Raw genomic sequence first — 16,608 nt, 5'->3', positions numbered from 1 at the left:
CAATGGTCATACACTTATAGCTCAAAAAACACAAGATCTCACTGTGCAATATGTCCAAGAACAATTCAGTCACACTCCGTACAGTCCCGATCTAGTGCTATGTGAGTACCAGTGTTCCTGCACATAGATCAGATTTAGAATAATAAATTGGAGGAAGAAAGAAATCCCAGAAGAGTGGGGAAAGGGTCAAATGATTCCCATGTTTAAATACAGGTGACAGGAGGGAATATAGTACACAATCTGTGTGGCGAGACTGATTTTATTCCTGACATGTATGTGACATCAATGCAGTAACTATGGTGGCAACTTGAATGAACAACTGTAAACAGCAAATGTGCATCCAACCAGTCAGTTGTGAGTAGGCAGTGTTAAGCATGGAAGAGTGTCCTTAGTGTATCAACGTTATTGTGTCACATATTGAAATGGAGCAACGAGTAGTGATTTGATTTAACATTTTACTTGGTAAAATGGCTACAGAGACGTGTGTCTATGAAAAAGTCTTACTGTGATAACTGCTTAAATAGTGCTCGAGTATTTGAGTGGTTTATAGGTGTCGGGATAGTTGCCACTCAAGTACAATGAGAGGTCAGGTGGTCTCACCTCAGTTTCTAGCAAAAAAACAAGTGTCGTATCTCAAGCACATTCATCTAATTTGGTGTTGAGTGACTTTTTTTCCCTAAAATAAAGATTCTATGAAGGGTCAACACTTTGACAATGTAACCAAAATTCAAGCCAATAAGATACCCAAGTTGAACAACATTCCAAAGGAGGACATTGCTGAGTGATCCGCAGCTGTATGAATATACTGTGTATTGTACTCAAGTGGGGGAAGACTATGTACAACACCTGAAGCATTAAAAGCACCATCTTAACTATTATCTATTTTTTGTCAATCTAGTCTCAAAACTTTTTGGACTGACAAGATACGTTGCTACTCTTGTTGAGAGAGAATCGAAAGGAAAGCTGAGGAGGAAGCCAATGGGCATCTCAAAGAGGACGTCAGCTTTGAAAAGCCCAACATTGTTTTTGTATGTTCTGTTATCAGTTATCATCCTGTGCTTTTTTTCCACGTACTGTTTGTGGAGTTAGCATGGAAAGATAAAAAGTATGGAACAGCGAGTGTTTATTGTGAAGAATGGTGAAAGTTTCGCAGAAATTGTTCAGAAACTCCATACTATTTTTAGACACAACAATGCACCAGATGAATGCACTGTTATTAGGCTGATCAAGGTATCTGAAGAAAACTGGTTAACAACATACATCAAAAGCCCTGAACACTCTTGAAGTGGCTGGTGTCAGGCAAATGTTGCTGCTGTGTGGGATTCTGTTATCGTCAGCCCGGGAAAATCATGTCACTTTCACACACAAGAAATTCGCATGTGCCCAGCAACAATGCACAGAATATTAACAAAAGATTTGCACTTAAGCTTATACAGAGTTCAGTTAACACAGAAACTGAAAGAAATGAATCACGAAAAATGAGGATAATTTGTGCAGCAGATCCTGGAAAAGAAATGAGAGAGCCATGGTCTTACAAAGTCAACATTTTCTCAGATGAAGCTCACTTCCATTTCAATGGCTTTGTGAACAAACATAATTGCTGAATATGGGGGTCGGAGAACCCAAGAATAAATCACAAAAAGACCTGCACCCTTAGTGAATTATGGTTTGGGGTGGTGTTTGGAGTGGGGTCTTAATCAGTCCCACATATTTTGAACATGAACAATAAAGTGCTGTCATTGTGAATGGAGGTCATTATCATGTGATGCTCCTGCTTTCCTTTGGCCCCATTTGGATCAAATGAAAACTGAGAATCTATGGTTCCAACAAGATGGTGCAACTTGCCGAACTTCAGGAGAAATAATTTCACTGTTGTGTTAAAAGTTCCCAAATGGACTTATCCTGTTATGAGGAGACCAAAATAACCCACTTCAATCTTGTGACCTGACATTTTGTGAGTATTTCCTATGGGGGTATGCTCAGTCATGAGTTTACCAGAACAAACCCTGAAGTCTTTTTGAACTAAAAAAAGAAATCAGGCATGTATGGGTGAGCGGGCATTTGTTAATTTCATGGACCAAGCAATTGTGTGTGCGCATGTGTGAGTTTGCAGTTTGGGTGGGGGGGGGGGGGGGGGCAGCATGGACTTGTGCATCTTTTTGGCCTCACCATGCAAAATTCATTTTGTAGTTTTAAGCTCTTATGTTCCATTCTTCAAGATATATGCTGCGATCCCCACAGACAGTGTGAGACTCAGAGAAATTCACACACTTCAAAGATGAACAAACAACTCCTTTTGTGTGGTCTTACAACATCTGACAGCTTTACATCCTAAAGTGGTGTGCCCAAAGCACTAGCATTTAAAATAGCACATTGGGTTGGGGACATAAGGCTGCATGCTTAAGTGAAGGAAACCTGCCTTGACATGCTCTGGGAGTTTTGTGCTACTGAAAGAAAGGATAAATGAGTTATTTGACGAGATTGCAATCCACCCTTTACATTATATTTTGCATGTCCACAATGCCTTCTTGGCCCATTCAGCTTTCAGTTCCTCTTTGGGAATATCTATAAGATCCCTTCATGACAACACCTTTGCTACAGTTCAACTTGTAATGTAGCTCCGTTTCAACAGCATATTCCCTGAGGCATCTAACATCTTGAAGGTTTCTTGCTTGTTGGGAATTAGAAGTTTCCGCTAACCGTGTCACACTGTGCAATCACTCGGCACTTTTCAAAGTGCCACAAATACCCTCTAAACCCTTTTTGATACTGAAAGGCAAAACTTTGTAAAGTGTCCTCTCTGTTTGACTATTAAAACACATTCTGACCAGTAGCATGCATTCCATTACTATAAATGGAAGCACTCTGAATAATTCCTGAATTTGGAAGACTGGCTTCATGAGCTTTCTTGTTCACTTAGGTGTTAATACCCAGCAGTGGTACACCCATTCTGCTGGGAGTTGTTGAATATAAGTTTGAGGGTTCCATCTTGATCCCAAGAGCAGCTAGGGAACTAAAGGTCCACCCAGACACAGCCGCACTTGCCTGGTTAACTCTTATACAACTGAGGTATGGTAGGTTCCCCAGAGGTTTCACGTTAATGACTGTTCCACCTCAACAGCCACACATCTCATCGACATGCAGCACATGTTGAGACTGCTTGTTTTTAAAAGAGGTTTCTCCCACTCTCATGATCTGGGCAGTTAAGCCAAGATAATCATTCCCCATAGCACAAAACATTCCACCACCGCACTGTACAGTAGTCACTGGAGCATGCCTCGAGTTAACAGTGACGGAGGACTGACAGTGTTTACCAGTCCCTAATTCAGGAACCCTATGAAAGCCAAGCCCATACCCAGGAAACCAATGCTGAACCCCTGAGGGTCCAAGATCTCACGTGTCTGGCTAGTAGGGAAGAGGGTGGGAGTCATATGCCTAATACTGTCTTTCATGTTTACATCTCAACAACTCTTGAAGAGAGTGGTGCGTTTTGTTTCCTTCTTCCAAATAAATAAATTCAGTTTACTGTTGTTTCAAATCCAGCATTCTTTTTGAGACATCCTTTAGAAATAGAAATGGAAGAACAACAGTGAGGTTTCAGGAAGGACTTGATCTTTACATTATTATCGTATTTGGATGGAGAAAAGATGTGAATTTGGAAAAGACACAGTGATGATATTAAGAAACCCTATGGCATTGTATCTAACTAATTGGTCTGGGAAACATTAAGTGATAAATAAGTTAGTGAAGGGGAAGTACAAATGATGAAGGCTATGTACAAAATTTATGTTAGCAGAGTGAATACCAGAACAGGAAAACCAAATTATTTAAAGTAGCAATGGGGGCCATCACAGAGAAGAGTTTTTTCCTCCACATTATTCATCAGTCACAGATAAAATTCATAAGAAAATCAAACAGAAACTAGGGAGGGATGCAACAAAAGCCCTGTTGTTTTCAAGACGACTTAGTGATATGGGGTGAGGATGAAATGGAAGTGCAAAGGCAAATATCTGTATGAAACCAAGCGATAGAAAAAACTGGGATGAAAGTAAGCATAGAGAAGAGCAAAACAGTAATGACGAAAATGTAAAGGAAGGAGATAGATAAAACTGAATGAAACTTTTGGAAGTTGTTCGAAAGTTTCAAATACAGGGTGGTTATAATTAAAGTGCAGCTACTCACATATGTCCACTGTGGGCTGTAATTACCATATGGCAGCAAAAATTAGTAGACAAGCTAACATGTTGAAGAGGAACCAATTTACACTTGAGAAAGTTAGTTCCAAATTTGGCCACCAAGTGCAAATCTGGCACTGAGCAAAATCTCGTCAATGTCTCCAGTACTCATATTGAACAAATTGTGTACGCAACAGTTAATAATAAAATTAACATTATAGCTTTCTCACTTGTCTTATTTTTTCTGTCTATGTTCCATTCCTAATCCATTTCATATGGAAACATTTCTGTGTGTCTTTCTTGCATTCACAGTGCCAGATTTGCACCTGATGGCCAAAATTAGAAGTATTGTACTGTACTGTACTGTACTGTACTGTACTGTATTGCATTGTATCGTATCGTACTGAACTGGGGACCTAGAAATGAGAGAGGGGCTTCGTCCCTGCCATAGTACTCAGAGGTTCACAACCCTACAATTGGCTACAGCAGTCCACTCACCCTACCGTTGCCCGACATCAAACCCAGGGTTATTGTGTGGTTCGGCCTCCAGTGAACCCCGCCGGGAACGTCTCACACTAGACGCGTATAACCCAAATGTTTGCGTGGTGGAATAATGATGGTGTACATGTACATGGAGACAGTGATCACGCAACAATCGCCAACATAGTGTAACTGAGGCAGAATACAGGGAACCAGCCTGCATTTGCCAATGCAGATGGAAAGCCACATTAAAAACCATCTACAGACTGGCCAGCACACTGGACCTCAACACTAATCTGCCAAGCAAATTCGTGCCAAGGACTGGCATGCCTTCCCGCAAAGCAGTGCGTTCGACCACATGGCTAACCGGGCGGGCAAATTAGAAGTAACTTTTTACCCAATGTAAATCAATTCTGGATTAAAACTTTTGAATATCTACAAAGTTTCACTGTCATACAATAATTACAGCTCTACTGAGGGGCTGCAAGTAGCTGCATTTTAATTATAACCACTCGGAACTTGGGAAGTGTTAAGTGTTATCATAAATTATGTCAAGATAGCCAATGAAATTGGGAAAAGAATACAACAAGCAAACAGCTTCTTTCAGAATGTAAGGATTCTATATTCTACTTATTCTGAACCTATTCTAGCACATTCAGCTGGGAAATCGACAATGAAAACGGAAGAGAACAGAATTCAGACAGCAGTGATGAAATTGTTAAGAGGCATCAATGACAAGAAAATAAAGGACAGAATCAGAAATGAAATCAGAAAAAGGACAGTAATCTCAAAATTTCCGGACAAAATAGAAAGAACAAAGCTGAGGTGGTGTGGATGTATATTGAAAATGGGAAAGGAGAATGAGCCACAAATTATGTTTTGAAAGGTTAATTGAAAGGAGATCAGAAGAAAGACACAGAAAGGGATGAGCAGATACAGTGATGGGGTCCTTGGAAAATAGGGAAGAAAAGTTAAGAGATGAACTTAAAGAATGAGAGGAGTGATGGGGAGACAGACACAAAAGGAGATTTTTGATTCACAACCCAGGACAGGAAGGTGGCTATGGGCAAAGAAGAAGAAGAAGGCCATGCCATCAGTGCCATGCCAACAACAATTGTGTCAAAATAGTGATTTGGCAGTGGTTGGATTATCAGACAATATATTTTCACAAAAATATAATTCAGAATTTCATTATGATAATGCCTTAATAATGGTGGGAATTACGTTGAAAAGGATATGAAGTATTGGCTTTAATGCAATAATACTTTTTTTAACTGCACTTGCATTTAATACAGAAACAGTACTTACTTCAAAAAATAAAAATAAAGAAGGCTTGCATTTTCCCCATACTTTTTGTTTGAAATTAAAATCTACTTTCCAGTCTTACCTTTTGCTGCTTCAAGCTCTATGTACTTAGTTTTAATCCTCTGGTTTTCTTCTTTGTAAGAATGCAACTGCCGCTTCCATTCCTCAACATTTGCTGTGCTTTCCTGGAGGGCACTTGTTAATCTGACATTGTTGCTCTTCAGAGTTGCGAGTTCCACCTCCCACTTCTTCGCATTAGCAGAACTGTAAAGTAAAATTAACAGACATTCATTAACGAAAAGTGTGCTCTACTTTCAGTTTCTTACAGGTGGAACACATTAAGTCTGACAGCACAGTTACTGCAGGTCTTTTGACCTAAAATGATGAGTACCAACAACTGTTAAACATTAACTGGAGTTCAAAACAGAAAGAAATAAAAATAAATAAAGTTGCTGAATTTCTATGATAAAATAAAAGGGAAAATGTGTGTGACAACAATTTGAAGCAGTACATTTTATGGTTCCACATGTACTTACTTTCCCCTCCTGTTTTTTCTTATCCGAAAATTTCACCCTAGAAACTGTGTCAGTGACTACCAGGAAATGGGCTTATTTTTCATGAAATTACAAGCATTCTGGAGGGAATCTTTAACATTCAGGTCATACTGACAGAATTCTATATTCTTTAATGCCGGAAGAAAAGATACAATGCTCAGTAAGTTTCCATTGGCAGATTTTTTGCTGAATATTACATCTCCTCCGTATTTTCTGTAATTTTCACATCTGGAGCAGAAGGGTCATAACTATCAACATATTAAATTCCTAAACCATCAAAAACTGATACAACAAAATTTTAAAACAGATAATTAGTTGCTGTTGTGTGTAACTAATACTGATGTCACTGCTGTTTGACAATACATAATTTACTCTTTCTTTTTCACTACATAAAATTTTTATCTTGTACACTTCTTACCTCCCAACTAAGGGAGTGCTCCATCTATCTAAGCTTTTATTCACTTCCCAGTGACCGGCAAAGTAGATTACAACAATTTGCAGTTATTGTCAGTGGCATCCACTGCTAGATTAAGTCCTTCTCTAGATATTTCCTTGCATTGTAGTCTTGATCTTGCACTCCTGCAAGTTTTCTAATGTCGTCCAACCACCTTTTCTTAGAATGTCATCTTAAGTCTTTTTCTATTTCTTAAAATCCACCAAATAATTTACTTGGTTCATTGACCACCCACCTCCATTTCATTTTCATTACTGTCATAAATGCCTTCTATTTCCGGCTGCTCCCTAATCCATTTATTTGTTTTCCTGCCTCATATAGTAGGCTGCATCCATGAGTTCAGTGGTCAGCATACGTGGCTTCTCTGAAGGACCCAGGTTCGAATCCCGGTATTTCCAGTGTATTTTCCTTCATGGGAGGACTAGACTGGAGTGCATTCAGCCTCATGAGGCCAACTGAGGAGCTACTTGAATGAGAAATATAGGCTCTAATGTCAAAAAAGCTGACAGTGGTCAGGAAAGCAGTGTGCTGACCCCATGCCCCTCCATATTGCTACCAATGACACCACTGACGGAGGATGAAACGGCAGTCTGTCAGTCTTGATTGGCCCCTTCAGGGCCAGAATGTGGAGTCTTGTTTGCTTTCTCTCTCTCAGCATTTCTTAACAGACATCTCTCTCCATGTTTGCTGAGCAGCCCTCATTTTATGAATGTCTTTCACAACGAATATCCATGTTTCATAATGAAAAGTGACAACAGAAATCAAGTGTAAACTTTCCTTTCAGACACATTATGAACTTGATTCCAATTCTTCTGTATGTTTCTTTTGCTGTCCATCCAACTGACTCCAACAGCCCTGAATATAAAAACACTCCAAATGGCTTTCCTAGTTCACTGTTAATTTGTACCACGTTGTTTTTACTGTGTCCATTGTAAATTATTTCCATGTTATTAAAACTGATTTTTAGACCCAATTTAAAACTTTTTTTTTAATTCTTCCCTTTGGTGTTGAAGTTTAACACACACACACACACACACACACACACACACACACACACACACACACACAAAATTGGCAAATTAGTTTCTGGGGGATTTCACCATCTCAATCAGTGTCATAATAACTTTTTGCTTAAAATTACTTATTTTCACATTTAAGCACAAAAAGGGCATCCTAGATGCTTTGGACCAATGTATTTGCTGGCTACAGCTTCTAGAGTGTCAGCAAAGGGCTCTGAATTCAGTACTGCCACCAGCACACAAGTAAGTTAACCAAAGGGCAAATACATATATATTCTGCAGAACACTGCAGTAAGAAAATCTTGGACTTTTAAGACAGGTAATTAGTTGCTGCTGTGTATGACTAATATGATGGCACTACTGTTTGACAATACATAATTTATTCTTTCTTTTTCATTTCTTTCTTTTTCACCAGATAAAATTTTTGCCTTGTACACTTTCTGTCTCCAGATTAAGGGAGTGCTCCATCTTTTCTAAGGCTCTAATCACTTCCCAGTGACCAGCAAGTAGATTACAACAATTTGCAGCCATTGTCAGTGGCGTCCACTGCTGGATGGCTGTTCCACCAGTTTCTCTTGATGTGGTGATTATCAGTGTAATCTTGCCCATTGCAGTGAGTTGGGCTGTCATTCTAACTATTATTGTGTTCAAGCCCTTGTAATATTGTATTGAATGTTTCTTTGTTGTCTACACAATGCCCTACTGATGTCATCTGGTAAGAGAGTTTGGCAGCTTGCTGTAGCAGAGCCATATTAAATTGGTTGGTGAAAAGGCATAACAAAGACTGTTTGTTTTGACAAATTTTCTAAAAAGATTTGATGGGGCTGTGTATAACTGAGTTTGCAAAACTTTTTTCCCCAACACCATATAATCGTTAACACGTGGCTGAGCCTCTTGCAACCAATACAACACAAATAACTTCTCTCTCAGCTCTCAGCAAGAGTGGCAATTCTGTGCTACTGTTTGAATCTTTGTTACAGCTTAATCTTCAACAGAGTTACACACAGTGTAACTGAAAGCGAACAGACCAGGAAGGAGGGTCAGAATAATTAAACTGTTTCACCCAATCTCCAGGATGAAAGTTTGCATTATTTTTGCAAAACACCAGAAATTTGCAAAGTGTCAGGAAACTGTTAAATTCGAAGGCTTCCCCTTCCATCGATCTCATACCTTCGTTTAATGGTGGATGTGGCTCATAACGTGCAGCACTCTGTGTCTGTGATGGCATGCTCCTATTATCTGTGAGCGGTCGAATTTGGAAACCTCCTATCATCACATGTACAGATGGGATCCTGCACTTAGTTGCATCGGCACTTCTTACAGTGCCTCATATCATGCCTAACGTTTGCGACATTTTCACTTGTATATGCATGAATTCTTCAGTAATTACTTCCTCCTGCTCTCTGTGGACCCTGTTGTTGTTTTCTTGAGTTTCCTTAAACTTCAGGAGTTCTTCCACTTCTGCTGCATTGGAAATTGATGCAAAGGTCATCTTGTTGGGTCCTATTTCTGAAATCTTTTCGACTTCCTTGAACTTGCATTGTATTTAATTGATTTTCTATTCTACTTGTTGGATCTCCTTTATCTGTTCCAACATTTCACTAATTGCTCGTTTGTGGGTCTCTAATGCAGATGAGACATCCTTATTAATTTCTGTCTGTCTTGTCTAGTAAGCCTCTTTAGTTTTCTGGTGTTTCTTTATGTCTTTATTATTCTGATCTACTTGTTTCTGTATTGTCTCAGTAAATGCCTCCAATTTCACCTCCATCCTCTTAGCAAGTTCCTCCTGTGACTTTTTGTGCTTCCTTTCTTGTTCCTTCAGTGATCTCTTATTCTCCTCACCTTAGCCATGATTTTCTGTGGCACGCTCGTTACATCCTTGGCTCCAAATGCTGCTCCTGCTACTGGTGAAATCGCCACCGCTGGCTGAGACAATTGCATTTTTATGCCCTGTGTGTTTTCTACACTACCACCTACCTCATCGCTCATTGTGGCTGTCTGATCCTGATCTGCACACTAATACTATCTTTCCCTTGAAATGGCTCCACAGTTATTGAACCAATGCTGTCATGGATTCCATTTTGCCCGACTGTCTCATCTGGCTTCTAGTCCTCATATGCTAAAAGCTCCGATGCACCTGCCTATTCCTCTAATGTGCAGTGTGCAGAAATACTCATGCCCTTTTTTACCTGACAATGCAGAAAGAATACGAGAAAAAGATGTGGACAGCACACACAAGCTGGGAAAAAATTTACCAAGTTACAAAAAGTGCTGCACTATTAGCTAACACAAAATATTGAGTATTTGATTCATACATTTATTTATCTGAGTCTGAGAAAAAAACTGTGATTGACTGTGGGTCAAAAGAAAGCAAGTTCCTCATCCTTATGGAAAGAGGATAGCAGGGATGTAAATTTTTGACAGAATCCAGGTGTGCTGTAAACATTGAGGTTATAACACACTTTGAGAATGAATTTACATGATTAAAATAAAACAATGATAAGAAAATGAATGTTTGTTACTGCCACCACCAATGTGATTTGTTTCATTTTGTTTTGCCTTAGGGCGCAAACCACTCTTCCAAAAACACCTTGTCCCAATGAAACACCTGCTGTTTTGACAGACATTCATTTCCAAATGCCTGCTCAATCACTGGAAATGTTTCGATAGCAGACTGCCCAAGTTTCATGTAGAATTTTATTGTGATTTATTGTTCAAGTGAATACTATAATGCAGCTGGTAATGTACCACTAACCAGCTGGAACTGCGCCACCAAACAGATGTTCAGGTAGGGACACACCAGGAGCTCTAAGCAACCTGGAGTTGATCACATTGGAAAGCTAACAACCTCCCAGACCTTGTTCTGACCAATAATAGTGTCAGACTAGAACTGGGGACATTAATTTCTGGCCATACCTTATACATGCGTCAGACAGCATTGTTTGCTGGCACAGTTTGCCAGGTTCAGCTTGACATTCACATGCATTTTGGATAAAGCCTTTGATTTCTGATAACTTAACTGGATGGCAAAAACACAAGTGAAGGACACGTACAGAAAAGTTGGAAGGGGTAGCTTCTACACTTGCCCCTCATGTCTAAAGTCTCGCTGTTCTATAATATAGTCAATTTGTTGTTAGTACACCACACAGAAGTAGCCTGGAGTGGCTGTGTCCGCTTGTTAATTTCTCTTGGTTATAAACAGGCCTAAACTTATCAACACTGTTATCATAGGACACAGGATTTATGACCCTAAGGCCGTTATAGCTCAAGTATTAGAGGGAATGATACGAAAAGTAGAAAATTATTTTTCCTCAGTGAAACAATACTTTACATTATCCAAGCAGTCAATATCACAAACACCCATATACAGGCAAAAAAATGAAGTGTTATAAATGAACGTGATTCAACAGTGCTGTGCAATGCACCTTAGACAGATTAGTGATGAGTAAATCTGTGAAGCATAGGAATGTCAGAAAGTGTTTTAACAGCCATGACAGAAAGCTGTTATAACAGTAAAAAGAACTTCACTAACATTTAAACATAGCCACCAAAGCCCACCATTTGTGACTGAAATAGGAAATGGGTGAAGTGACAGAGATCATGAAGAAATATCCCCCACCACAAATAAGATGGCTTACAGAGTATATATGTAGAACACCTGTCCTTTAGAGTATGTCAGTGGAGTTACACAATCATCTGCATGATGCTCTTGCATTTAATAAACTTCACTTTAATTTTCTATTAGTGTGATTTCTCTCTCTCTCTAAAAAAAAAAGAGGTAGAGAGAGAGAGAGAGAGAGAGAGAGAGAGAGAGAGAGAGAGAGAGAGAGAAGGAAGGAAGGAAACAAAACAGCCTCATGGAGCTTTCTTCATTAACTGCCAGCTTATTCAGGGCATCACGCCATACAAAAACTTGTAACAGATTTTTAATTTTTGCCCACTTCATGTAATGCAGCCAACTGATGATTTACACTTAAATATGACAACAATGTAGCATATGGTATAGTAGCTGTTTCGTACATTATCCAATTACCATACATCTACAACACCAATGGCTATAACAGTCCCATGATGTACACACCAAGTTAGTTGCACGTGTAAAACTGTCACTCCCTTAACAATAATGTGAAGAGCTTCATCTTCAAGGAAATCTTTGATCCAATCCAAAAGTTAGTTTGGTATTATGTGGTAGAAATTCTCCATCAAGACAGTACTATTAGAACTTTACATGGGTCATTCTCCAAGTTCTCTCTAAAATGTTCTGCCACTACACGAACCGAGGCCAGTAGCCCATACAAAGCATCAACATGCTTGACCCACCACAAATACATATCTCCACCTGTACCTACAGGGTGTTTCAAAAATGACCGGTATATTTGAAACGGCAATAAAACCTAAACGAGCAGCGATAGAAATACACCGTTTGTTGCAATATGCTTGGGACAACAGTACATTCTCAGGCGGACAAACTTTCGAAATTACAGTAGTTACAATTTTCAACAACAGATGGCGCTGCAAGTGATGTGAAAGATATAGAAGACAACGCAGTCTGTCGGTGCGCCATACTGAACGTCGTCTTTCTGCTGTAAGCGTGTGCTGTTCACAACGTGCAAGTGTGCTGTAGACAACATGGTTTATTCCTTAGAACAGAGGATTTTTCTGGTGTTGGAATTCCACCGCCTAGAACACAGTGTTGTTGCAACAAGACGAAGTTTTCAATGGAGGTTTAATGTAACCAAAGGACCGAAAAGCGATACAATAAAGGATCTGTTTGAAAAATTTCAACGGACTGGGAACGTGACAGATGAACGTGCTGGAAAGGTAGGGCGACCGCGTACGGCAACCACAGAGGGCAACGCGCAGCTAGTGCAGCAGGTGATCCAACAGCGGCCTCGGGTTTCCGTTCGCCGTGTTGCAGCTGCGGTCCAAATGACGCCAACGTCCACGTATCGTCTCATGCGCCAGAGTTTACACCTCTATCCATACAAAATTCAAACGCGGCAACCCCTCAGCGCCGCTACCATTGCTGCACGAGAGACATTCGCTAATGATATAGTGCACAGGATTGATGACGGCGATATGTATGTGGGCAGCACTTAGTTTACTGGCGAAGCTTATTTTTACCTGGACGGCTTCGTCAATAAACAGAACTGGCGCATATGGGGAACCGAAAAGCCCCATGTTGCAGTCCCATCATCCCTGCATCCTCAAAAAGTACTGGTCTGGGCCGCCATTTCTTCCAAAGGAATCATTGGCCCATTTTTCAGATCCGAAACGATTACTGCATCACGCTATCTGGACATTCTTCGTGAATTTGTGGCGGTACAAACTGCCTTAGACGACACTGCGAACACCTCATGGTTTATGCAAGATGGTGCCCGGCCACATCGCACGGCCGACGTCTTTAATTTCCTGAATGAATATTTCGATGATCGTGTGATTGCTTTGGGCTATCCGAAACATACAGGAGGCGGCGTGGATTGGCCTCCCTATTCGCCAGATATGAACCCCTGTGACTTCTTTCTGTGGGGACACTTGAAAGACCAGGTGTACCGCCAGAATCCAGAAACAATTGAACATCTGAAGCAGTACATCTCATCTGCATGTGAAGCCATTCCGCCAGACACGTTGTCAAAGGTTTCAGGTAATTTCATTCAGAGACTACGCCATATTATTGCTATGCATGGTGGATATGTGGAAAATATCGTACTATAGAGTTTCCCAGACCACAGCACCATCTGTTGTTGAAAATTGTAACTACTGTAATTTCGAAAGTTTGTCTGCCTGAAAATGTACTGTTGTCCCAAGCATATTGCAACAAACGGTGTATTTCTATCGCTGCTCGTTTAGTTTTTATTGCCGTTTCAAATATACCGGTCATTTTTGAAACACCCTGTATCTCCAAATACTGAGTTTGCCACCTTCAAGCTTCCTCATTAATTTATTAAATCTCATCCTCTTTGCTCTCACTGTGGCAAGAATGGTCTCCTGAGCACACAACAATATTAAAAAAGGATAACTGTTAAATATGTTGCTGCTGTTATTACCTCTGTGCTAGAGCAAGCTTCAGCCTATCGTTTTCATATTTAAGTTGTGCTTCTGGAGGCAGGTTAGCAATGGCGGGTGTTGCTGCAGACACAGGAGCTGGGCTCTTATCTCCAGACTTTGGCTGATGTTTGGGGCTCTCTCCTGCCTGTGAAAGCAGCACATATATGTTGATCTTCTATCAACACATGATTATAATTACTTAAAATGTATTTCATAATTTCAATATCAAACATTATCTAAGAACAAAACTGAATCGTATTTTCCTCAAGTGTGCATAAATACAATATAATTACACACACACATACACACACACACTTAGAATTTGAATATACACTGAAGAGCCAAAGAAACTGGTACACCTGCCTAATATTGTGTAAGGCCCCCACATGCACGGAGAAGTGCCATGGACTCTACTAATGTCTGAAGTAGAGCTGTAGTGAATCCTACAGGGCTGTCCAAAAATCCGTAAGAGTACGATGGGGTGGAGATCTCTTCTGAACAGCACGTTGCAAAGCATCCCAGATATGCTCAATAATGCTCATGTCTGGGGAGTTTGGTTGCCAGTGGAAGTGTTTATACTCAGAAGAGTGTTCCTGGAGCCACACTCTGTGGCAGTTCAGGACATATGGCATATCACATCGCCCTGCTGGAATTTTCCAAGTCCATTGGAATTCACAATGAACATGAATGGATGCAGACAGGATGCTTATGTACATGTCACCTTTCAGAATCATATTTAGACGTATCAGGGGTCCCGTATCACCTGAACTGTACATGCCTCACCCAAGTTACAGAGCTTCCGCCAGCTTGAACAGTTCCCTGCTGACATTCAGGGTCCATGGATTCATGAGGTTGTCTCCGTACCCGTACATGTCCATCCTCTCGATACAATTTCAAATGATACTCTTCTGATCAGGCAACATGTTTCAGTCATCAACAGTCCAATGTCAGTGTTGACGGGCCCAAGCGAAGCATAAAGCTTTGTGTCACACAGTCTTAACGGGTACATGAGTGGGCCTTTGGCTCCAAAAGCCCGTATCGACAATGTTTCATTGAAAGGTTCGCACGCTGTCGCTTGCTGATGGCCAAGCATTGAAATCTGCAGCAATTTGCGGAAGGGTTGTACTTCTGTCACACAGAACAATTTTCTTCATTCGTCGTCGGTCCCATTCTTGCAGGATCTTTTTCTGGCCGCAGCAGTGTCTGAGATTTGATGTTTTATAAGATTTCTAATATTCATGGTACACTCGCAAGATGGTCACATGGGAATATCCCCCACTGTATTGCTACCTAGCAGATGCTGTGTCCTATTGCTCATGCACATTGTAGCATCAGTAACCGATCTAACAACTGTGCCAGACACTTGTTGGCTTATATAGGTGTTGCTGAGTGCAGCACCGTATTTTGCCTGTTTACGTATCTCTGTATTTGAATATGCATGCCTATACTAGTATCTTTGGCACTTCAGTGTAATATGAGCAATGGCAGCTAACACAAAAGGCACTCACTGCCAATGTTATAGTATTTAGGACAGTCCTTGTAAGTTGTGCAACCATATTTTACTGCAGACATCATGTTCAGTAAGTGGAACACTTCTATGCAAAATTTCCTGGAAGGTTGGGGGGGCTATCAATATTGTGGGGTCTTAAACAGTGTTTTCAAATGGACAAGCTTTTAAAATTAATCATGTCACATGATGTGAAGCAGTGTGGGCTATGATCTTTGTCTCTTGTAATGTTATTTTATGACCATTTTCCATGCAGTGCTGCACCACCAAGACAGACACACTATTGGAAGTGGAACCTGTCATCCAACCACCATCTAGCAACAATTTAAATGGTCTGGCCAATACAGTCAGCGTCAGATTTGTGAGGGGATTTGGCATATTCCAAGTGTTCCAATACTGATGTTATCTTTAGTCAGCTGTAATATGTGCTTAATTTCTGTAAGCATATGAATACTAGCAAAAGACAGGCTCAGTCTTGGGCATTTGGAATGTGCCAAATATTCTCACAAATGTGACTCTGGCTGTATGAACCGAATGGTTTAAACTGTGGCCATGTTGTGACTGGACCACAAACAGGACTTCAAACAGAGAGAAAGGGGTAGGTCTTGTTGGTGCTGGAGCACAGTTCAGAATATTGCTGCAAAATGTTGCAAGAACTTAAGATCCAAGCTCATAGTCTTTCATATCAACATTTCTCTATAAAAGAAATGGCATAAATTCAAATTACTGACGACAACTTTAAAGCAAACTAAAGTAGCTTAGTGAGCAAAGCATGGAAGCAGTCACTTGACACCGGTAGGTACATTAGGCTGGCAAAAATACATGGCAGCAGAAATGGGAACAGCTGCACAAGGATCAAGGAGTCAGGGTTCTGCAAAAGGTTATGGGGGTCACCATTATTTTCATACAATTTATATCAATGTGATGAGCACTAGTTCAAACTGTTTGTTAGTATTCTTTGTGCAAGTAGTCTGCTGTGGCTGCTTCTGAAAACTGATGTATAATTTTATTCGTACCACATGCTCTTCTTCATGATGAGGTCTGTGGAACACAATGGATGAATAAA

General features: G+C 40.3%; 2 protein-coding genes across 6 annotated transcripts in view; both read right to left on the bottom strand.

The window, feature by feature from the left end:
- LOC126263671 (homer protein homolog 2) overlaps positions 1-16,608 on the bottom strand; it is a 334,081-nt gene that overhangs the window by 39,514 nt on the left and 277,959 nt on the right. For 4 of the 5 annotated variants that reach the window (XM_049960782.1, XM_049960784.1, XM_049960783.1 and 1 more), the window contains exons 6-7: positions 14,035-14,180; positions 6,043-6,224 (exon numbers count right to left, since the gene is read on the bottom strand). In XM_049960782.1, coding sequence (XP_049816739.1) covers positions 6,043-6,224; positions 14,035-14,180 — 328 coding nt within the window. Of the gene's footprint in view, positions 1-6,042; positions 6,225-14,034; positions 14,184-16,608 lie in introns of all 5 variants that reach the window. The other variant, XM_049960786.1, reaches the window with a different exon arrangement.
- LOC126263669 (peroxisomal multifunctional enzyme type 2) overlaps positions 1-16,608 on the bottom strand; it is a 533,675-nt gene that overhangs the window by 433,220 nt on the left and 83,847 nt on the right. The gene's annotated exons all lie outside the window — the stretch shown is intronic.

The sequence above is a fragment of the Schistocerca nitens genome, chromosome 6 (assembly GCF_023898315.1).
Source record: "Schistocerca nitens isolate TAMUIC-IGC-003100 chromosome 6, iqSchNite1.1, whole genome shotgun sequence".
Taxonomy (NCBI): domain Eukaryota; kingdom Metazoa; phylum Arthropoda; class Insecta; order Orthoptera; family Acrididae; genus Schistocerca; species Schistocerca nitens.
Note: the sequence above shows the minus strand (reverse complement) of the source record. Positions and strands in the feature narration are given on the sequence as shown.